The 25,044-nt window shown below is 40.0% G+C and overlaps 1 protein-coding gene across 1 annotated transcript in view; it reads right to left on the reverse strand.

Moving 5' to 3' along the window:
- Positions 1-21,575, reverse strand: part of LEO1 (LEO1 homolog, Paf1/RNA polymerase II complex component) — a 44,351-nt gene extending 22,776 nt beyond the window's left edge. Inside the window, exons 1-6 of the mRNA XM_004755416.3 lie at positions 21,458-21,575; positions 12,294-13,043; positions 9,929-10,033; positions 5,557-5,651; positions 4,198-4,343; positions 2,921-3,005 (exon numbers count right to left, since the gene is read on the reverse strand). Of these exons, the coding sequence (XP_004755473.1) occupies positions 2,921-3,005; positions 4,198-4,343; positions 5,557-5,651; positions 9,929-10,033; positions 12,294-13,043; positions 21,458-21,515 (1,239 nt within the window). The 5' untranslated portion in view covers positions 21,516-21,575. The remainder of the gene's footprint in view (positions 1-2,920; positions 3,006-4,197; positions 4,344-5,556; positions 5,652-9,928; positions 10,034-12,293; positions 13,044-21,457) is intronic.
- Between the last annotated feature and the right edge of the window lie 3,469 nt (positions 21,576-25,044).

Here is a 25,044-nt window from a genome sequence, read left to right on the forward strand (position 1 = left end):
AACAACTACGGAGGCACCTGGCTGGCTCAGTTAGAAGAGCATTTGACTCCTGATCTCAAGGCTGTGAATTCCAGGGTCACACTGGGTGTAGAGATTACCAAAGAAAATAAATTAAGAAAAAAGAAAAAGAAGAAAAAGTAACAATGAAGCCAGCTGATAAAAGAAATCAATATTCATTAATTAACTGTGATACCATTATCTGAGATTATTTCAAAAGTCTGGGTAAAGTATGGTAGGGAATATAGAGGACACAAGATTGTCTAACCTGATAACCACTGAAGAGTGTGATGGGTACATGAGAGTTCATTATATGGTTCTCATTATATTCGTAATGTGTTAAAATTTTCCCTAATAAAAGGATAAAAACAATCTATACTATTCCTACCCCCCCTTTCACACCAAAAAATATGCACACATAGGCCATTAGTAACTGAGAAGCCAGTTTGAAAGATGCTATTATATAAAGTGATTCAAACTATAATGATGCTATGACAGGATACACTGCTAGGTCTTAACCCTATTGGGATGAAAGACACAGTGAAGTAGCTTTAAAGATGGAAGACCTCATAGAAATACATAAACAATACCTGGTTCCTTATTGTTTATTTATTTAAAATAAGTTTATTTATTAGTACTCTACACCCAGTGTGGGGCTCAAACCCACGACCTTGAGATCAAGCATCACACACAATTCCAACTGAGCCAGCCAGGCACCCTGGTTCCTTATCCTTCAAAGAATTAATTACACCGCCAACTGACTATCTAAGAACAGCTACCGTAGGGGCACCTGTGCGGCAGTTAGTTCAGCATCTGACTCCTGGTTTCTGCTCAAGATATGATCTCCTGGTTGTGAGATTGAGCCCCACACCAGGCTCTGCACGAGGTGCCGACTCCGCCTCAGATTCATTTTTCCCCTCCCACCCCAACCGCTCCCCACTCTCAAAAATGAATAAATAAAATCTTTTTTAAAAAAGTAATGATCATCCTAGTCTTGGGAACATCGCTCAAAAAACAAAGGGTCCAAGGTTATTTTCCATCACATACCAAACCTTCTGTTACATATCGACCTTTTGTACTCTAAGCACCAAGGCTTTTTTTTTTTTTTTTTTAAGATTTATTTATTTAATCTCGGAAGCTAAGCAGGGTCGGGCCTGGTTAGTACTTGGATGGGATATTTATTTATTTATTTAAGGGGGATGGCAAGCACATGAGCAGGGGGAACGGCAGAAGGAGAAGGAGACAAGCAGACTCCCTGCTGAATAGGGAACCCAATGCAGAGCTCAATCTCAGGAATCTGAAATCATGACCTGAGCTGAAATCAAGAGTAGGATGTTTAGGGGTGCCTAGTTGGCTCAGTGGGTTAAGCCTCTGCCTTCAGCTCAGGTCATGATCTCAGGATCCTAGGACTGAGCCCCACACCACACCGGGCTTTCTGCTCGGCGGGGAGCCTGCTTCCCCCTCTCTTTCGGCCTGCCTTTCTGCCTACTTGAGATTTCTGTCAAATAAGTAAATGTAATCGTTTAAAAAAAAAGAAATAGAGTAGATGTTTAGCTGACTGAGCCACCCAGGTGCCCCTAAGCACCAAGGCTCTGGTGACAGAAATGAGAAATGAGAAACTCATTCCTCATCTTTGATGCCTATACTAGTCTGATATTATATGGCCTGAAAATAGATATATTGATGTTGTTGCACCCTAGCAGCAGGTAAGGCAAAAATGCAAAAAAATCAATAAAGAGTAAATAAATACAGAACTACATTAATTTATATAAAGGATGAGAAATAATGAAAAGCAGTAGAATACTATCAGAGGCATTAAAACAGGCATGAAAAATTCACAGCGCTAAGCCTCTATCAATAGATACACACGCTTGAAGGAAAAATATTAACAGATGAGCAAATATGGGACGAGAAGAGGCAAGGTAAAGGACAGCAAAAAAAATAATAGTCTAATAACTATGCCTACTAATTCTGTGTCCTGGAACAATTTATTGGGGTCTATTTCCATTTTCTCATTTGATTTATATTTCCATAAATAGGAACGAGTAGTGAAATTTCATTGAAAACTTTGAAGCCCACACATTTTGTATAGAAACCATATTATATAAGGTTCTTTAGATACCTGTAGATCTATCACACTTGAAAAGATGGAATTATTCTAAAAATTTGGCCCCTGAATTCTAAAAATGCCAGACTGCCACTTCTTAACATTCAAACACCATACACAATGTCCACTGAAAACTGAAATAATTACAGGAAATTTTTTGGATTTAAGGATTAAAAAAAAAAGCATAGCTGCAAATATCATACCATGAGTTCAACTGCTTCTCATTCTCTGGTGCAACTCAGTTCTAAATTATCTGCTTAACCTTCATCCTCCTTGATTAAAGGAAGATTAGAGGCCCTTTGTGGACAGACAGTCAGTATAAGGTATTAAAGAGAAACATTAATAGAAAGGTAGTATAATAAAAAAATCTCTAATATTCAACAAGAGCAACTGGAAGGCACTAGTAATAGATTCTCCTTTTGTATATGATTTTTTAAATCTATAGATCAAAGAACCTGAAGGATTTCCTCTTGCAGGAAGTTGCTAGAACATAACCCACAGTACATATGGAGGTAGTCATTATAAACACCAAACCATAATGCTACTTACTCTGAAGGAAGAAGCTAATAATCTTTTTAAAGCATCAGAATAGTATAACAGTGAAAAAGATGATGGAAAAGTGCTATATATTTTACAGAGACCTATACAGAGAAAAAGCTATATATTGTCTTCCTAAAAAATTCTGAAAACACAATTCATTTGTTTATAAAACAAAAAACATAAAAAATCCTTTTTAAAAGTTCAAGTCTCAAGTGACTATCCCCAAGTTTTACTTTATAAAAGGAAAAACTAAATGAGTACAGCTTGGAAGAGTACCTTTAATTTTAACCTGGTTCGACCTTCTTCATCCAGCATTTCCTCATCTTCAAATTCATCTTCATAATATTGAGGGTCAAAAGGTCTACAAAATGTTTTTAAAATAAACTTACTAATCATATTTTTAAGGAATATTACAGCTATGTAACAGCTCTATTAATAGACACCATTACACTAAAAATCATAATGTAATTAAAAGTCATAATCTTGGGCGCCTGGGTGGCTCAGTGGTTAAGCCGCTGCCTTCGGCTCGGGTCATGATCTCAGGGTCCTGGGATCGAGTCCCGCATCGGGCTCTCTGCTCAGCGGGGAGCCTGCTTCCTCCTCTCTCTCTCTCTGCCTGCCTCTCTGCCTACTTGTGATTTCTCTCTGTCAAATAAATAAATAAAGTCTTTAAAAAAAAAAAAAGTCATAATCTTACAAGATGGAATCGGGAGGGAGACAAGCCATCAGAGACTCTTAATCTCACAAAACGAACTGAAAGTTGCTGGGGCGTAGAGGGAGAGGGTGGTTGGGTTATGGACACTGGGGAGGGTATGTGCTATGGTGGGTGCTGTGAAATGTGTAAGCCTGATGATTCACAGACATGTACCCCTAGGGCAAATAATACATTATATGTTAATAAAAATAATTCTTAATTATTTTAATTAATTAATCATCAAATATTTTCATGTTCAACTTTAAGGAAGTATTCAAATCACTACACCTTCTTGAAAATTGGTGTTAACACATACTGCTTAAAAGGCAAGGGTAAATATTTGAAATATTCTTCACTCTTATGTAAGTCTTCCAAAGAACAGGCCTCCCGTGCTCTAGCTTTCCACATCATTTTGCTTGGAGGAAAAAAGAAATTTAAAACTCACAGCAGCTTGCATGTGACTCAGTGAATAACAGCCATCAACACTAACTGTCCCAAACCATTAGGTTTTCTAGATCCACGATGGCAGCTACAGTGAGCAACTGCAGTTTCTCTAGCAAAGTCTGCCACTCTGGATTTCAGCTTTTTCGGGGTTGCACTGGTCAAAAACAACCAAAGGTTTGTGATGTCTGCTAATTCATAAGGAAGTATCAAACTGCCAAAAACAATTACAAGCATTAAAAGTCTCCTTTACCAACAGTCCATATATTTTCCATCACTGGATACACTTGATTTTTTTCAGGGACACATGATGAGTTTTCCATTTCGTGATTAGCCACCTCATGTAAAATCAGAAAAACAGCAACAATCCACATATTTCTATCCAACACCTAGAAACACTTTTAACTGACCCTCTTACCTGGGCTCTACACTGAGAAAGTTGGGCAGCTTAACAAAATATAAGTCGTTCCCTAAATCAGTGTTTACTTTGGGTATTTCTACTTCTATTCTGGTCTCAGGAATTGGCTCCTCCTCCTGTTGATCCTGGGGCAATCCATTTTCATCCTAGTAAAAGAATCAATTTTAGAGCTCGAAAGAACCTTAGAAATGGTCTAATCTAGCTCAACCTCCACATTTTAATAACTTAGGTAGACAGGAAGCATATTGAGGCTTTGGAACTAAAGCAGCCCTCAATCTCTACCCTACCCACACAAGCCCCCACTAAAAACCACAAGGGAAACAAGATCGCTTTGGAAAGCATCAATATAAGATCTCTTTTGTGATAAATCTGTGTTCCAAATATTCATCAACCAAAGTCACTTTATCAATTAAAATCAGAGAAGATTTTCAACACAGCACACTTCTTGGCAAGAACAAGAAAAACACTTAAATCAATGATTCTCAAATCACAAATCCTTGCAGTCTTGTCTCTTCAAGTGTGGCACCAACCTCATACTGGGCCATTATTTTTTTTTTTTTTTCTTTCTTTTTATATCCAGTTTCTCCCAGTGGTAACATTTTGCAGACTATATAGTATAATATCACAAGCAGGAGACTGACCCTGATACAATCAGATACAAAACATTCCCATCACCACTAAGATTCGTATCACCTTTTTCTAAAGCTACCTCCACTTTGTTCTTGCGCTCATTCCTTCTTAAGGTAACCATTTATCTCTCTCCATTGCTGTAATTCTGCCATTTCAAGAATAGTGTGTCAGGGGACGCCTGGGTGGCTCAGTTGGTTAAGCAGCTGCCTTCGGCTCAGGTCATGATCCCAGCGTCCTGGGATCGAGTCCCACATGGGGCTCCTTGCTCGGCAGGGAGCCTGCTTCTTCCTCTGCCTCTGCCTGCCATTCTGTCTGCCTGTGCTCGCTCTCTCCCCCTCTCTCTCTCTGATAAATAAATAAAATCTTAAAAAAAAAAAAAAAAAAAAAAAAGAATAGTGTGTCAGTGGAATCACAATGCATGTAACCTTTTCAGGTTGGCTTTTTGTCACTCTGCATACCCTGGAATTTCATCCAAGCTCTTGTGTATACAAATACTTCAATCCTTTCCAATGCTGAACAGTACTCCACGGTAAAGAAGTACCAGGGCAATTTTCCTATTCCTCCTCATAAACAACAGTTCCTTACCTAAGGAAGTCATCTGCTCCTTGTATTTTCATACTGCAAATCAGTTAGCAACTTCCTCTCCTTGGCATAATAGCGACCTGAAATCTCTGAAACATTTACTTAGGCTTCAGTAAGGGCCCAGTTCACACTGGTAATTTTACTTACAACAGGCTGCCCTGGAGTAGGTGGTTTATCTTCTCCATCACTCCCTGATGATATATCATCTGCACCTCCAAACAGATCCATGGCTCCACTGCTATCTTTAATATTGAGCAAAAAGTTACAGTATTAGTATCTATAACCAAGGTTCTTCAAAGCTGTAACTTCCACACATTCCCAAGGTTTCTGGACCAGGTACCAGGAAAGCACTTCAGCACAACTCTGAACCTGGCTCTCAAAGATAGGACCAGAATGCCTATGGAAAGGAAAGGGGGTCAATTCAGTGGAAGGTAAAACTGCACAGATGTCTTTTCCCCTTCATTTAGTGCAACCGTATTCTTTATTTTCCTTTATTCCCCAGGAGCCCAAATGTCTTCTTACAGTCTAGATACTCACATTTGGGACACTCAATACATGCCTATTCTCTATATACTCCCTAAGTTTTAAAACTGCAGACCCCGGTCTACCATGAGAGGCAGAACTTCACCTAGGTTTGACAAAGCAACAATAATCTGTAATAAACCAATAAACCAAGATAGGTAGAAGAGGGGGTAAAAAGAAAGACAGGAGGGTGGTCAGAAAGTAGACTGCTTGCAACTGGGATTATATTAAAGCTATAATTATTGGCAATGACACAGTCTAGGATAAAACAGGAGAGTGAGCTATTAAGACAAGGGGGCGAATAGAACACTAAAAGGCAAGAGGCAACCTATTAGAATGGCCCAAATCCAGAATACTGACAACACCAAATGCTAGCAAAAATGTAGAGCAACAGGAACTCTCAGTCACTGCTTAAAGGAATGCCAGATGTTATGGTTACTTGAGAAGACAGCGTGGCAGTTTCTTACAAAACTAAACAAACCCGGGGTACCTGAGTAGCTCAGTGGGTTAAGCCTCTGCCTTCAGCTCAGGTCATGGTCTCAGGGTCCTGGGATCGAGTCCCACATTGGGCTCTCTGCTCAGCAGGGAGCCTGCTACCACCCCCCCCCTCTCTTTCTGCCTACTTGTGATCTCTCTCTCCCTGTCAAATAAATAAATAAAATCTTTAAAAAAAAAAAACAAAAACTAAGCAAACCCTTCCCATATGCTCCAACAATCATGATCTTTGGTATTTACCCAAAAGAGCTGCAAACTTAGTCTACACTAAAAACCTACACACAGATGTTTATAGCAGTTTTATCCATATTTGCCAAAACTTGGAAGCAACCAAGATGTCCTACAGGAGATGAATGGATATACTGGTACATCCAGACAATGGAATATTATTCAGTGCTCTGAAGAAGTAAGTGGTCAAGCCAGGAAAATACATGGAGGAAATATATATTACTGAGTAAAAGAAGCCTATCTGAAAAGGCTACATTCTGTATGATTCCAGCTATATGACATTCTGGAAAAGGCAAACTGTAGAAACAGCAAAAAAATCAGTAGTTGTCAGAAGTTAGGGGAAGGGAAAGATGAACAGGGAGAACACAAAGGGTTTATAGGGTAGTGAAACTGCTTCATATGATACCAGATGTGATACCATAATGATGGATACATGTGATTACACATATATTCAAACACACAGAATGTACAACACCAGAGTGAACCAGAGGGAACAGTAATATAAACGATGGGCTTTGGATGATAATGATGTATCAATGCAGGTTCACTAATTATTTTAAGATTTTATTTATTTGACAGAGAGAACAAGCCACAAGTGGGGTAAAGGGCAAAGGCAAAAGCAGGCTCTCCACCAAGCAGGGAGCCAGATACGGGGCTAGATCCCGGGACTCAGGGATCATGACCTGAGCCAAAGGTAGACGCTTAACCAACTGAGCCACCCAGGCACCCCTGGGTTCGCTAACTGTAACAAAGGTACTACTCTGGTGGAGAATGCTGTTAATGAGGGAGACTACACACGTATAGAGGTGGGAGGTATATGGGAATCTCTGTATCTTCCCCCAATTTCACAGTGAACCTTAAACTGCTCTAAAAACAATAAAGCCAAAACAATTTTTAATAAATAAATAAAGTGGCAAGGAAGGCCAGGGTACTCAAAGTTCATCTATTTGATAAAGTCAAAATGAAAACCCCACCCACAGATACTCTCATGTACCCCCTGGTTGTTTTTGTTTTTGTTTTTTATATTTTTATTCTCTTATTTGTGAGAGAGAGAGCGAGCGAGCACACGTGCACAAGCAGGAGGAGACGCAGATAGAGGGAGAAGCAGTCTCCTCGCTGAGTAGGGAGCCAGATGCGGGGGTCAATCCCAGGACCCCGGAACCATGACCTGAGCCAAAGGCAGATGCTTAACTGACTGAGCCACCCAGGTGTCCCTTTTTTTTTCTTTCTTTCCTTTTTTTTTTTAAAGATTTTATTTATTTATTTGGCAGACAGAGATCACAAGTAGTCAGAGAGGCAGGCGGCGGGAGTGGGGGGGGGGGGACGGGAAGCAGGCTCCCCGCTGAGCAGAAAGCCCGATGCAGGGCTCGATCCCAGGACTCTGAGATCATGACCTGAGTTGAAGGCAGAGGCTTAATCCACTGAGCCACCCAGGAGCTCCCCCCACCTTTTTTTAAGACTTATTTGAGAGCGGGCGTGCATGTGCATGGCAGGACAGGGGGAAACAGGGAGAATCTCAAGAGACTTCCCACTGAGTGTGGAGTGCCAGCAAGGGCTCAATCTCAGGACCCCAAAATCATTACCTGAGCCAAAATCAAGAGTCGGATGCTTAACCAGCTGAGCCACTCAGGTGCCCCTCATGTCCCTTCTTGATTCATTTTTTTCTCAGTTCTTATCACCATCTGACATACTATATATTTAATTTACTTCTTGTGTTCTCAGTCTCCCTACCCTACCCTGACCCTACCAGAATGTGAGTTCTTCAAGGGAAAAGGTCTTTATTTGTTTTGATCATTGCTACATTCCCAGTGCCCAGAAGATTACCAATACACAGTAGAGTCTCAATAAATAACTGAATAAAATGAAAGAAAGAATGTATCTAATTCTCATGACAACCCTCTATCATTTCGCTTTTATACATCAGAAAATTGACTCCCTGAGAAATAAAATTTAAAAAAAAAAAAAAAGAAAAGAAGAAAGAAATAAAAGAAAGGATGCCTGGGTGGCTTAATCAGTTAAGCTCCTGCCTTCGGCTCAGGTCATGACCCCAGGGTTCTGGGATCAAGTCCCACATCAGGCTCCTCTGTGGGAGCCTGCTTCCCCCTCTGACTGCTGCTCCGCCTGCTTGTGTTCTCTCTCTGACAAATAAAATCTTAAAAAAAAAAAAAATTGAAGCATAGTAAGTAATTCATTTGACCAAATTCATACAGCTAGGAAGTGGAGCCACAAAAATTCTAACTTAGATCATCTGATTCCAAAGTCCAGGTACATAATTACTAGTTGTCTTTAAGTATATCCCAGAGCCTGCTATTCTGCCAGCTCTCTCCTTTTATTTCTAGTTGACCCTCTAATTACTTGCTTTAGTTGTCATGTTACTTATAATAATTTATATAAACTGCTCAACATTAATATCTAATTATCATTCAGTACAATGAAGGTTATGCATAATCAAACTATCAAAACTGTATTTGTAGAAATTTTTTTTTTTTTTTAATTTATTTGACAGACAAAGATCACAAGTAGGCAGAGAGGCAGGCAGAGAGAGAGAGGAAGGAAAGCAGGCTCCTCTGTGGAGCCTGGGATCATGACCTGAGCCAAAAGCAGAGGCTTTAACCCACTGAGCCACCCAGGCGCCCCTGTAGAAACTTTTATACTAACGTCTTTATTGTAGAACAATCTGCCATTTGAAACAGTCATACATAGGAATGAATAGGTCGATCTTTTACCCTTAAAACAAACCTACCTTACCTAACCATGCGTTTTGATGAATTCTTCATCTAACCTACAGCTTAAAGAATCAAGTTCTTCATGTATTATTAACCTATTAAGCATTTAGGAACAAGTTGTCCTGAAACTATCAGTATTCAAACTAAAGAATGGAAGTTACCACCTCAACCAGAGCCACAGCCTCCCAGTAATACATTCAACTACCTGTAAACGAAGCAGGGGGAAAAAAAAAAAAAAGAGGGGCTCCTGGCTGGCTCTGTTCAGAGAGCAGGAAACTCTTTATCTCAGGGTCATGAGTTCAAGCCCCATGTTGTGCAAGGAGCTTACATTAAAAAAAAAAGAAAAAGGTGACTCTTCTTCAACTGATTAAACATAAACAGTTCTAATATCCATATAACTTCCCCGTGTACACTACCTATATCCACACTCTTCTCTGTGGGTCATGCCGTCTGAGGTAAATGCCCAGAGTTGGCAGTGCACTACAGTTAAATGCAGAAAGAAAAACAGACATTTATACATATGTACATAAAAGAAGTATCTGGAATACCTTTTGGTACCTCAGTGTCACTATCTGCTTCTGAATCAGAGGCAATTGCATTCTTGCGTTTCATTCGTAAAACTTCATCTTCACTATCACTGCCTCTTGCAGATTCTGTAAGAGTAGAATTAGAGGTTCTTCATAATCACAGTCATTTCTTAACTTTGAATTCTGTGTTTTAAAAGCACACTGGGGATAAACAAACTATTGTATTGCAGTTCAATGGAAAATTACTCAGTAACAAATAAGAAGGAACTACTGATACATGTAACAATTTGGATGAATCTCAAATGCATAATGCTAAGTGAAACAAGTCTAAATGAAAGAAAAAGGCTACATACTATATGATTTCATTTTTCTGATGACATTCTCAAGAAAACAAAACTGCAGTGATAAAACAGATCAGCAGTTGTCAGGGGACAGGGATGGAAAAAGAATGATTACAAAAGGGACAGGGTGAGGGGTTTTTTTTAGGGTGATTCTTTATTTAGAACTGATCTGTGGTAGTGGTTACACAAAACTACATATGCATTAACATTACTAGAACGCACATACACATACAGACTGCAGTTAATTAAAAATATAACTCATTAAAGGAAAATTGTTTTCTATAAGCAGAAAAATCTGGCAGAATGAGAAGAGTAGTATTGAAACTTATGACCAAATTTATAGGACTCATTACAAAAGAGGTAAAAACATTGCAATGAAGGAGACAAATATAGTTTACCCTTGAACAACATGGGGGGCAGGAGCACAGAACCCCCCAAATACACAAAGTCAAAAGTACACGTTTGACTCCCCAAAACAACTACTTATACCCTACTACTGACTGGATGTCTCCTTGATAATGTAAACAATAGATATTTTGTGTATTACACACTGTATTCTTACAATAAAGTAAGCTAGAAAAAAGAAAATATTAAGAAAATCATAAAAGTACATTTACAATAATGTACTGTAGTTAATGAAAAAATTCACATAAAAGTGGATGCACATTGTTCAAACCCATGTTGTTCAAGGGTCAACTGTATGACATTATCTCTGGATGGTACAACTGTTTATCTAATTGTAAACGTCAGGAAAATCACTGTCAATCCAGGTAAGAGCTAAGCAGAATGACCAGCTATAAGATTCTCTACCATAACCCTAGTCCAATGTTACTCTCCTAGTATTGGGGAAGTAAGGCATGACCCTTAAGAATTCTGCTACCAGAAAAATTAACTCTACCCAGAACTAGTTATTGAATGCTTACTGTAGCCCAGTAGTCTAGATAGATTTATAACCATCTCTCAAAATTTTCTGGCCTCCTCTCCTAAATAATGCCAAAATGTGGTCCTGAATATTATCCTGTGAGGTATGTTTACAGGGTTAAAGACCTCCTCCCCCATATATAAGCTAAGATAGGATCAATATATAATTATGATCAAATACCTATGGAAATGAAGCAATCCAAGAATTCCTTGAGGAAGAAGTCTATCCTGATCAAGATGACTTTTACAATACAAACAAATAAGATCTCTAAATCCCTTTAATATTTTATATGAAGAACGTGTTAACGTGAGAAAACAGTGTAAGTGGACATTATAAAAGGGGGTCAAGAGGCCAAAGTTTGGCTACGTGTTTCCTGTAGTCTCTAAGGAATGAATATTCTGACCCAAACACATCTTTCTAGGAGGACGCATGTATTAAGCAACCATAGCACTGAGGTCAGCCAGCCATATTTTCATTCTCCAAATGTTATACTGCCTAGGCAACCTCCTGATATTATCATTTGGTATCCAATGTCAATTTTCCCCAAGGGCAAGGATACAACAAGAGAAATAACTGATGCTCCTGAAACAAGTAATTTTGCAATTTGATCTTTATAAATTAGTTTGTTATGCATTTGATTAGTCTGAGTGAACTCTTTGGGGCCTAATTACCTCTGGATGATCAAATTTTGGATCTCGAAAAACTGAGCTGGAACATGGTATTTACACCTTAGTATAACTACCCTATGGAGACGTTTCAATGGCATTGTTTTTCCCCCCAGCGAAAGATACTCTCACCTGAGGCAAGCTTCTCAGCTACCCACCAGAATGGAACCAACTCTACTCATTATCTAGTTACTTAAGCACCATACATCTTTCTCCAAGGCTATCCTCCTTAAATTTTTTTCTTCCTGATCTATTATCAGATAACAAATGAAGGGGGATAAAAATAACAAATGCATTACAAAAAATTTGTAAAGCAAAATGTATACTTGGGAAAGACTGAAATGGAGGGACAGAAGAGAAAAACAGGGCACTAAAGGTGGGAATGTAGAAAGAATAAATGGGTCACTACTGCATCTGGGTGCTTCTACTAAACCATTCGGTTCTCCTAAATGCATTACCTGATTTATGATCCTGTTCCTCGTCATCATCTGAATGCCTGTGTTCTTCATCTGAGGCCTGTGGCCTTTCATCATCAGAATTTTGCAGTTTCTCCTCATCAGACATCTGTGGCCGTTCTTCATCATCAGAATTCTGTTTCTCATCCTCATTATCAGAAACTGCTGGTTGTTCATCCTCAGAATTAGCCTTCTCCTCCTCGGACAGTTGTCTCTCATCATCTGAAAGCTGAGGCCTATCCTCATCATCTGTATTCTGCATTTTCTCATCATCATCAGAATTCTGCAGTTTATCGTCATCAGATCCTTGTGCCCTCTCCTCATCAGAATTTTGCATCTTTTCATCATCTGACTGGTCGCTTTTGTCTTCTCTGTCCCATTTTTCATCATCTGAGTGTGCTTTTTCAGAACCTTCTGCTTCTGAGTGATGGCTCCCTCCATCTGACCTCTGACCTTCATCTTCATCATCATTATGGGCTTCAGATCCACTATGCTGATCTACATCTGAGGGCTCATTGTCTTCGTGGTCAGAACGCTCAGAAGCTTCCGACCTATTGTCTGATCTTTCAGAGTGATTATCACTCCCACTGTGATGTGAAGCTCCCTCATCCTCACTGTCATCTCCAAACAGTTCCTTATTACTTGGTTTTCCTGATTCACCCCCTTCATCTTGATCGCTTTCACTTGCAGAGGCATTACTGCCAGAAGCAGCATTCTCTTGATCAGAATCCGAGTCTGATCCAGAATCCGAATCTATGAAAGCATATAAACACATGGTGCTGTCAGTGAAAAAGGCAGAGGAAAGAACACCAAAAGTCAACCTCAACATGAAAGCAATGAAAATACATGTTAAAAACTGTCAGAATCAATTTCATCCCCACTCAGAAAACTAACCGAAAGTTGCAGCAACCGGAGGAATGCTTAACAAGAAAAAACAGCTGAATCTCAATAAAACTTCATGGTGTTTTAACTTACCCCCTTCCTCCACCCCAATCCCCAGCTCCCCAGCTCAATAATGCCTTAAAGACAGCCCAAATTTCTAGTACAAGAACTACTACTAGAGGAAACAGAGGCACCTCATTCACAAAGAATCATGGTTGTTAGTTTTGATCTGCCTGGTGGATCACTGAAGGACTGGCTCAAAGGGCTGACTTCAGATCACTTAGAACTTACTCAAATGAGGCAATTACCTGGGAACATTTGTCTAAAACATTTACAGGTGAATGTATTAGTTGCCTATGCCTAGGACAATGGATAGCAGTTGGGATAAGTAATAAGCTTAAAGAGCTTGGGAGGAAAGGCTGGAGAAAAACACAATATGGGAAGTAAGGGCTTTTTTTTTTTTTTTTTTAAGATTTTATTTATTTATCAGAGGGGGGGTGGAGAGAGAGCACAGGCAGACAGAATAGCAGGCAGAGGCAGAGGGAGAAGCAGGCTCCCTGCCAAGCAAGGAGCCTGACGTGGGACTCGATCCCAGGACGCTGGGATCATGACCTGAGCCGAAGGCAGCTGCTTAACCAACTGAGCCACCCAGGCGTCCCGAAGTAAGGGCTTTTAAAAGCTCCCACATATTATTAGATATCTGGGAAGTCCACACACTTGCCCAGGACTGTGCATATGCTCAGGAAAGAACTGAGAGGGCAGTAAGATCTCATGTGTGGCTGACCTTCAGGCTCTGCACAAGCAAGAAATGAAGGCATAAACAGGTTTTAAACTGCCTGGTTGAGTCTCTGCAAAGAACGGGAGGTTTTGTTTTGTATTGGATTTGTTTGTTGGTTGGTTTTTGTTTTGGTTCTCGGCATTTAAGGAAATTTCTGTCCAATCACAAATTAATGGGACAGAGTTCAGTGGCCACACACAGCAGAGATCGTGGACCTTACTGAATTAGTTCAAAAGAATCACTACAACAAACATCAACAACAAATCCTGAGGAGGGGAGAGAATGAGGCTTCCTAAGTTGCCACATTAGAATATTCAAAATAGCCGGTTACTAAGAAAAAAGTAAAAGGAAATGTACAGAAACAAGGAAGTACAGCCCATATGTATGAAAAAAGGCTAGAAACTGTCCCTGAAGAAGCCCAGAAAATGATGTTTTACCAAATAGAGAATATCAATAAAAAGACAGATATCTAAAAAAAAAAAAAGATATTATTTTAAAAGATCCAAACAGAAATCCTGGAGTTGAAAAATACAATAAATGAAGTGAAAATTTCACTAACAGAGCTAAACAGCAGATATAATTAGAGAGAAAAATCAGCAAACTTTAAAATAGGTCAATTAAGATCAAATGAGGAACAGATGAGAAAAAATTAAGAAAAATGAACAAAATCTAAAAGATTTGTGGGATACCATCAAATGTACCAACATATACATAAAGGGAGTCCCAGAAGAAGAAAAAGGGCAGAAAGATTATTTGAAGAAATAATGGCCAAGCACATCCCAAATGTGATGAAAGACATTCAAAAAACCTTAGTTAATGCCAAAGAGGATAAAGTTAAAGAGATCCACACATATATTCCTCATTATCAAACTGTTAAAGACAAAGACCAAAAATTTTTTTTTAATTTAAAAAGAATGCTGAAAGCATCAAGAAAAGCAACTTGTCCCACACAAGGAATCCTGGATAACAATGACTTCTCATCAAAATCATGACCTATTCAAAGTGCCAAAAGAAACCCTGTAAACCAAGAATTCTATTCCCAGCAAAACTATACGTCAGAATGAAAGTGATATGACTGACATAAGAAATAGATAAATTGGACTTTTTCAAAGTGAAAACCTTCTATGCAACAAAAGACATCAAGAAAGTGAAAAAACAATTTAAAAATGGGGGGAATATTTGCAAACCACATATCTGCTAAGTACGTAGTATCCAGAATATTTAAAAAATTTTTACAACTCAACAAAAGGCAACCCAATTAAAAAAACAGACAAAAGAGGGTGCCCGGGTAGCTCAGTTGGTTGTGACTACTTTCAGCTCCAATCATGATCCTGGCGTCCCAGGAGTGAGTCCCACATCAGTTTCCCTGCTCAGCAGGAAGTCTGCTTCTCCCTCTGACCCTCCCCCCTCTTGTGCTCACTCTCTCTCTCTCTCCCTCACCCAAATAAATAAATAAAATTAATGTTAAAAAAAAAATAGTCAAAGGACTTGAAATGACATTTCTCCAAAGCTATATATACAAATAGCCAATGAGCGCATGAAAAGTTCCTCCACAACCTTAGCCATTAGGAAATGCAAATCGAAACCACAATGAGATACCACTTAACACCAACAGGGATCGCTACATTAAAAAAAGAAAAAGTATGCATGTGCCTGGGTGACCCAGTGGGTTAGGAGTCCAACTCTTGATCTCAGCTCAGGTCTTTATCTCAGAGTGATGTTCAAGCCCTGTGCTGGGCTCCATGCTGGGCATAGAGCCTACTGAAAGAAAGAAAGAAAGAAAGAAAGAAAGAAAGAAAGAAAGAAAGAAAGAAAGAAAGAAAGAGGCTAACTGTTGGCGAAGATGTAAAAAAAAAAAAAAAGAAAAAGAAAAAAGAAACCCTCAAACTTTGCTGGTAGTAACATAAAATGGTCCAGCTGCTATGGAAAATGGTTTAGTTACTTGCTCCTAAAAAAGTAAAAGAATTACCATAAGTCTCAGCAATTCCAACCCTGTATATATATTCAGGAAAACTGCAAACAGGCACTCAAATACTTGTACACAAAGGTTCACAGCATCACTATTCAAACAGTCAAAAGATAGAATCTGTAAATGTACCAAATATCACGAAATTGCTCACTTTAAAACAGCTACCTTTGGGGTGCCTGGGTGGCTCAGTGGATTAAAGCCTCTGCCTTCAGCTCAGGTCATGATCCCAGGGTCCTGGGATGGAGCCCCACATCGGGGAGGGAGCTGATGGGAGCCTGCTTCCTCCTCTCTCTGACTGCCCCTCTGCCTACTTGTAATCTCTCTCTGTCAAATAAATAAATAAAATCTTTTTTTTTTTTTTAAGTTATGTTATAGGAGTTTCACCTCAATAAAAACAAACTGGCAAAATTAACACATTCCCAGATAAACAAAAACAGCTGGTTGCTAGCAGGCCTGCTTCCTAAAGGAAGCCTTTCTAGCTGAAATGAAAGGACAACAGACAGTAATTTGAATCCACATTCAGAAATAAAGAACAATAGTAAAGGTAACTAAATAGGTAATCCTAAATCAACATCAATGTATTTCTGGTAACTCCTTTTTCGATTCGGTTTAAAACATAGTAACATAAAACAATAATTATAAAACCACATCACTGGGAAGACAATGTATAAAGATGTAATTTGTGACAATAACAACATAAGGACAAAAGAGAGTAAACAATATAGAGAAAAAATGTTTCTGTATACTACTAAAATAAAGTTGGCATTAATCCAAAATAGATTATTATAAATTAAAATGTTAACTGTTAACATTTTAGTAACTGCTAAGAAAAGTAAAAACTATACAAAAAAAAAGAAAGAAAGAAAGAAAGAAACAGGAAGGAAATCAACAGTACCCTAAACGAGAATCAGTCTTAAAAGACAACAATAATACAGGAACTGAGGAACAAAAAAGATATGACATATAGAAAATAGTAAAATGGGGGCACCTGGGTGGCTCAGTCAGTTAAGTGTCTGCCTTTGGCTCAGGTCATGATCCCGGGGTACTGGGATTCAGCCCTGTGTGGGGCTCCCTGCTCAGCAGATTCTGTTTCTCCCTCTCCCTCTGCCCACTAATGTTCTCTCTCTCAAATAAGTAAATAAAATCTTAAGAAAAAAAAAAAAGAAAACAAAATAGCATTAGTCTTTATCAGTAATCATTTTAAATGAAAATGGATTAGCTTCTCCAATGAAAAGGCAGAAATTGGAGAATTTTAAAAGTGATCCATATATATGCTTTCTACAAGGGTCTCACTTAAGAACCACATACCCAAATAGGCTGAAAGTGAAAAGATGGAAAAAGATATTTCATGTAAAAAACAACCAAAAGAGAGCTATAGAGATCATACTAATATGAAACAAAATAAATTTTTTTTTAAGGTTTTTTATTTGGGGTGCCTGGGTGGTTCAGTCGTTAAGCATCTGCTTTTAGCTCAGGTCTTGATCCCAGAGTCCTGGGATTGAGCCCCACTGGGCTCCCTGCTAGGCGGGAAGCCTGCTTCTCCCTCTCCCTCTCCCTGTTTGTGTTCCCTCTCTTGCTGTGTCTCTGTCAAATACACAAATAGAATCGTTAGTTGGAAACTTCAATACCCCACTTACAGTAAGAGCCAGAACTAGAAAGAAGATCAATGAGGAAATGGAGGAACCAAACAGACATACAGACATCAACAGAATACTTCTTCCCCACAATGCACATTGAACATTCTCTAGGATAGACCCGAACTTAGGACCCAAAATAAATCTTAATAAATTGAAGAAGGCTGTATCTTTTCTGACCACAATAGGATGAAATGGAATTCAGTACCAAAGGCAAATCTGGAAAATGAAAAAATATATAGAAATTATACAATGCACTCAAACAACTAAGGGCTCAAAGAAGAAATAAAAATGAAATTTAAAATATTTTCAGATAATGAAAATACAGGATACCAAAAGGTAAGGGATATAGAAAAAACAGTGCTAAAAGGAAAATCTGTAGTTGTAAACACCCACATTAAAAAAGAAAAGGGGAGCCTGGCCAGCTTAGTCAATAGAGCATGCAACTCTTGATCTCGGGTTTTTTGAGTTTAAGCCCCATGTTGGGTGTAGAGCTGAAAGAAAGAAAGATTGATTATCAGACTGATAACCCAACCTTTCACTTTAAGGAACTAGATAAAACTAAACCCAAAGCAAGAAGGAGGGAAAAAAAATAAAGATTAGAGTAGAAATAAATGAAATGGAGAAGAAAAAAAATAAAAGGATCAATGAAACAAAAAGTTTGTGCTTTGAAATAATAACAAAACTGACAAACCTTTAGCCAGACAGACCAAGAAAAAAAGACGACTCAAATTACTTATAGCTGACATTAGACAGCTGACATTACTGACATTAGTACCAACCCTACAGAAATAAGGATTAGAAGAAAATACTACAATTTTATGCCAGCATATTAGATTATTTAAATGAAATGGATTAATCCCTAGACAAATGACTACCAAAACTACCAAAACTGATTCAAGACAAAATACAAAATCTGAAATGACCTATAACAAGTAGGGGTTTGAATCAGTAATCAAAAAATTTCCAACAAACATGGGGCAGCTGGCTGGCTCAATTGGTAGAGCATGTGACTCTTGATTTCAAGGTCCTGAGTACAGGCCCCATGTTGGGTATGGAGCCCACTTTAAAAAAAGAAAGAAAGGGGTGCCTGGGTGGCTCAGTGGGTTAAAGCCTCTGCCTTCGGCTCAGGTTACGATCCCAGGGTCCTGGGATCGAGCCCGCATGGGGCTCTCTGCTCAGCAGGGGGCCTGCTTCCTCCTCTCTCTCTGCCTGCTTCTCTGTGATCTCCATCTGTCAAATAAATAAAATCTTAAAAAAAAAAAAAAAAAAAAAAAGAAAGAAGAAAGAAAGAGAAAAAAATCCAACAAAGAAATGCCCAGGACCAGGTGGTCACTGGTGAATCCTACCAAATGTTTAAAGAATGAATGCCTATCCTCAAAGTCTCCCAAAAACTTGAAGCAAAGCGAACACTTCCTAACTCATTCTAAAGATGTCACACAAAAAGAAAACTACAGACCAATACCTCTTACGAATACAAATGCAAAAATACTAAACAAAATACTAAGAAACTGAACCCAGCAGCATATTAAAAGGATACACACCATGACCAAGTGGGAGTTATCCTAGGAATACAATGGCGGTCCAACATTAATATGACCATACTAACAGAGTAAAGGAAAGTGAGCATCTTAATTAATGCAGAAAAGGCCCTTGACAAAATCCAACACCTTTCATCATAAAAGTACTCAACAGACTAGGAACCGAAGTGAATTTCCTCAACCTGATAAAGGGCATCTACAAAAACCCACAGCTAACATAGGTAATTGTGATAGCATGGATGCTTTCTCCCTAAGATTAGAAACAAAACTAGGATGTCCATTCTCACAATTTCTATTCAACACTGTACAAAAAGTTGTAGCTGGGGCAATTAGGCAAGAAAAAGAAAACCATCCAAATTAAAAAAAAAAAAGTTAAAACACTCTCCGTTTATAGAAGCCATGATCTCCTATGTGGAAAATCCTACAGAATGCACACACACACACACACACACACACACACACACCAATTACAGCTATAGCAAGGTTGCAAGATACAAGAAAATCAGTTGTATTTCTATACACTAACAATGAAAAATCCAAAAATGAAATTAAGTTAACAACTTCCCCTGCAATAGTATCCAAAAGGATAAAATACTTAGGAAGAAATTTAACTCAGGAGGTGCAAGATTTATACAATTAAAGCTACAACTGTTGAAGAATTTAAGAAATTCTTTGTTGAAAGAAATTAAAGACACCGGGCACAATTATACATAAAAGAAACACGTTGGGCCTAGGTAGAGATTCTACCCATTGCTATGCAAAAAGTTTGTCAGGTGTAGATATTTTCCACAGCTGTCTTAGTGCAAGGACATAATGAAATAGGTTAGGCCTAACAGGAATTACCCTGTCACATCCATACTACCTTCAAGATCAAAGAGCAACCTTCAAGGACAAATTTAGAAGTAAATCTTATAGCATCCTATTATCTAATGATAACATGGAAAAAAGCAGCAACAGACTCACAAGAAAGTAAAATATAAAGCCCAGAGAAGCAACCATCTCCATACGTCACTTCCCCATACACTGAGTTTGCAATAGGACAAAGTGCAGGGTACACTTACTAAACTATTGCTTCTACCCATCCAAGTACTTATCAAATAGTATTAAACATCCAGGTAAGCCGGTGGGGCAACAGGAGACAATCTTTTCATCATTCTATCCCCAAAACCTAGCAAAGTGCTGGAACATGATAGGGGGCTCAATGCAGATTTATTGAATGAATGAACTTTATAACAGTGAGTCACGGGAGAGCTCACATAAAACTGTGCCTTGAAAGGCAAGTGGGATACAGACAAGTAAAAATAAGGGGGGGGGGGGGATGAAAACATTAGCAAAGGTAATAGAACAAGAGTTAGTACACAGGACTCTATACTTCCGGACTCATCCTGATTAGAACCTCCCAAACGCGCGTCTCCATAGGGCCCTCACTTTACATTTCCACTAGTACTCCCTTCACTACACTCTTAAAAATAAATAAATAGATAGATAGATAAATAGGAGTTAGAGAAAAAAGAGCAACCACAATAACGCACTTTGCTGAGGGGAAAAGTAGATACGTTACTCTGTACCTGGAAGGTTGCAAGAATTCTGAACTTGGATCTTGGGGCCATTCTTACTTCAAATAACTCCCATACATATTTCAAACTCAAACTATCTACGGTCTTTATGCCAGAAATATTTCCATGCACCAATAATCATTTCATTAACAAATCCTTTATCTCTCTAAATCAAACGCTGATTCCCCCATACGCTCTCCAATCTAATACCACAGACTCAGGGAATTCCAGTTTCTGCAGAGGCTCTCAGAAGACACGCCGTCTCCGGTGCGCAAAGCCTCTGTACAGCCGGATCGCCGGATCCCGCCAGTCTTCCTCATCCCAGGCATTTCAAACTCCGCACCACGCCACACTCTGGCTTCAATCAGGTGGCTTTCCCGAACCCCTCAGTAAATCCATCCATCTCGTCCCGGTGTTCCCGAGCACCCAATGCCCATTCATTCACGAAGAGCCCTTACTTGCGAGACAGGACGGAGCAGAACCCCAAGATTCCGAGGCGGGCTGCGCAGGTTCGTCCGCGCCGCCACCCTTGCCCCGCGCCCCCCTCCGCCCCACACGCTCCCAGGCACCGCATGCTCCACGCACACCAAGAACCCCGAGGCTCACGCTGTTTGTCCCTCCATTCCCGCCAGCCCTGGGAGGCTGGTACCGCCGGGAGTGCAGGGGGCGCTGAGGAAGGAGTGGAGGAAGCGGCACCACTGGCCCGCAGTGCCCGAGGGTTCGCAGACCCGGAACTGGACCGCCGTCGGGCTCCCGCCGCAGAAGCCCCTACACGCACGCCTCCCCCTGAAGCCCAACCGATCCCACCTTTACGCTCAGCATCGCTGTCGGCGTCGCTCCCAAAGAGGTCCTCCATATCCGCCATTGCCCCGCTCGTCTGCCGCTGCCTCGGCTGGGGGCGGCTCCGCGACTGTTTTTACGGCACGGAACCAATGAAACGCGACAGTGTCGCAAAGATGCGCTAAAAGGCTGCTTTCGTCCTGTGACCTGGTTTCCCCTGCAATTGGAACCTACCCTTGTTCACTGTTATTATACGTCCACACAGGGGACAAGTCCCGCCTTTTAGTCGTTATCTGTTTCTGTTTGCAAGGACTCTCGTCGAGGGTGGGGCGTCCCCCGTCTGGGTGTCCGCGGAGTGGGTGGTGCTCGAGGCGCTGTGCCGAAGGGCCCTCAGACCGAGTTAAACCTGCCAGGATTCGGGCCTGAAGTCCTTTGTTTCATATGGACCATGTTGACCTCAAAATGTTGAGCGCCAAAGCGCGTTTCGTGTAGGTTCTACCAATTGCTATTTACCGTATTAGTCATTAAAAGCAATTAAAGTAAATATATTCAAATATTAAGTTTAAATTCAAAGTGTTTAAATAACTCACATAAATAGCATTTTAAAATATTCTTTCCGAAACCAAAAAATTAGCAGAGTGGAGTCGTTTTACAGTTTTTAAAATATCTTTAATGTCTGACTTCAAAGAAAACAGCTCAATTCTCATAGCTGCTTCTACGTTCAGTCTGCTGAGAAATGTTTTGGTTGAAGCTTTTGGATGAAGAAAATCTGGCCTCAAAGAGATATGTACGTAATTAAGGAGAGGGAGGATCTCTCTGGCTTCTTGAAAGGGGTTTCCTCAGACCACTTTCTGAAAACCGGCAGCTATAAGAGCAGTGTATCTCAAAAAAATTTCCATCTTAACCCAGTACACAACTGATAAAATGAAATAAGTATTTCACAAAACAATACTTCCTTTACCGCTAAAATACAGTCTGAGATTTACTGTACTCTTTTCTTCTATTTCAGCTTTTGTTTTGTTTCGGTTCTAATGCCCGCAAGCGGTACACCCACTACATTGCTTTCATGATTTACTAGTGGATTGCAACCTGCAGCTAGAAAAACACTGTTCAGAGGGTTCCATTGTGTTTATTTTGCTGGCAAAAAGTTTTATTTTGGTAGGAAATGTGTCTATAATTGTACGTTATAAAATCAGACTGTAAGAGAATTTTCATAATAGGTTAGTGCTAGGTAAACCCTCTTTATAGAAGCTTAAAGAAATGAAGTGACTTGCACATGTTAAAGATTAGGTCTTTTTAAGAAAGCTTATATTTTGGTTTTTAAAAATGTACATCTTGTGTTAAATTATTATCTGATTAGTTTCATATAAGAGTTTTCATGTTGGATAGGCAACAATGGATTTTTAGTTTGGAGATTATGAGGTAGGTTTTTGTTGCAAATAATGACCAGGGTCATTGGGCAAGGGTTCAGATGGGCAAGAAGTGGGACCTGATATGTTATCAATCCTAGAGCAGTTGTGTATAAAGTGGAAAATGTAAGACTGGGTAGATGGGATCACTTTAAAACTTTCTGACTACTGGAAAGATAAGTATTTGATTGTGATTCAATTTCATTTTCATTCAGAGTACGATCTTTGAAAAGTGCACTTATTAAATCTCAACAAATTGAATTATAGTGAGGCTGACTGAATCACCATGCCTATATTCATGACTAACAGAATTTGTGTTTATTTCATATGACTACTGCAAAAACAAATAACTTCTAGTACTTTAATTTTTTGTTGTTTTGTTATACTTTATTGTCGGAGGCAGGCCCCTGGCCAGGGCGGCCTCCGCCATTAAAAGATGGCACCTGGCTAGTTGCCAGGTTAGGATTGCCTCGTGAGACTAAGCGGAACGCCCAAAGAGGAAGTAAACAGCATTGGTTGCTAGCGAAGTTGTTCATTTAGGTGCACAGCCTGATTCGCTCCCTCCTGTACCCTGCTCGCTGATTGGTCATGTAAGCGTATATAAGTGTGTAGACTTGCGGAAATAAAAGAGAGAGAAGATGCATCCGAACCAGGCTTCTTGTCGTCCTTGCGGGTCGAGGGCGATAAATGGCGCCGAAACCCGGGAACTAAATAAAGGAATCTTGCAAGGTAATCCGCAGGAAAGCGGGGAGTAAAGGTCCGCAGGTAAGCGGGGACATTAGCCACATTCAAAAGTGGGAATTCCCCGGTAAAGCGGGGAGTAAAAATAGAAAAACCTTGCAAGGGAGAAGTCAGCAGGTAAGCGGGGTAAAACCACGACAAAGGTGGTGGGAAACTTGTACAAGACCGCAACAAGAAGCGGGGCGGCCATAGAACCGGGATTTTCTTATCCAAACCGCAGGTAAGCGGGGAAGGGACCACGATCAAAGTGGTGGGAATCTTGTACAAGACCGCAATAAGAAGCGGGGCGGCCTTAGAGCCGGGATTAACTTGTACAAGTCCGCAATAAGAAGCGGGGCGGCCTTAGAGCGGAATTTAGCGGTGAGTCTTTAACGTCCGCGTCTGTTGTATCTGAAGTATCTAAAGTGCGGTTGGAAGGGTCTTTAGAAGACCTGCTGAAAGCCAATGGAACTCCACTAAAAGCAAAAACTGCTCGGGCCTTTTTGAATACAGTGGAAAAGGCGGCTCCATGGTTCCTAGATGAAGGCTTGCTAAACATACCTCAATGGGACCACTTAGGGGAGGATTTGAAGAAACAGGACAATATGGACCTTAGTCTGGGGATGCCTGGTGGGGCATCCATTCACCCAAATGTGAATCAGCTCTACAAGAGGGAGCAGAGGCATTGGAGGAAGTGAAAGAAGAGAATTTGTCTTTGCCATTGAGGACCCGGTGCAACAGGCGAGACATTATCATAAACTGTTCTATGTGAATGCTTTAACTCTTTGCCTCAAATTTAACATAACAAAAGCACAGGCACGGGACATAGTAGTCTCCTGCAGAAATTGTGTGATCTTACTACCTGCACCGTTCTTGGGGGTTAATCCTAAGGGTTTGTTACCTAATCATATATGGCATATGGATGTCACACATGTTTCAGAATTTGGAAAGTTAAGATATGTTCATGTCTCTGTAGATACCTGCTCTGGAATCATTTTCGCCTCAGTGCATACAGGGGAAAAATCCAGAGATGTTATCGCCCATTACCTACAGGCTTTTGCAGCATGGGGAAAGCCACGCCAATTAAAGACAGATAATGGTCCAGCCTATAGCCCACAACCCTTTAAAGCCTTCCTACAACAACCTGACATTGACTCGATACATGGAATACCCTATAACCCACAAGGACAAGGTGTTGTGGAGCATGCGCATCTTACAATAAAAAATGCGCTTTATAAACAAAAAGGGGGAATAGGGGACACCTTCAGGTCCCCTAAAGATAAGCTCAACACCATTCTCTTTATTTTGAATTTTTTAACGTTGAACAAAACGGGTAAATCAGCTGCAGACAGACATGCAAGTGATGCTGCTGCTTCCCCTAAGCCTTTAGTACTTTGGAGGGACATCCTCACAGGAAAGTGGAATGGACCAGACCCAGTGTTAGTATGGAGTAGGGGGTCTGTATGTGTTTTTCCACAGGAAAAG

Source organism: Mustela putorius, unplaced genomic scaffold (genome assembly GCF_011764305.1).
Source record: "Mustela putorius furo isolate JIRA1106 unplaced genomic scaffold, ASM1176430v1.1 tig00003898_pilon_pilon_pilon, whole genome shotgun sequence".
Classification (NCBI taxonomy): domain Eukaryota; kingdom Metazoa; phylum Chordata; class Mammalia; order Carnivora; family Mustelidae; genus Mustela; species Mustela putorius.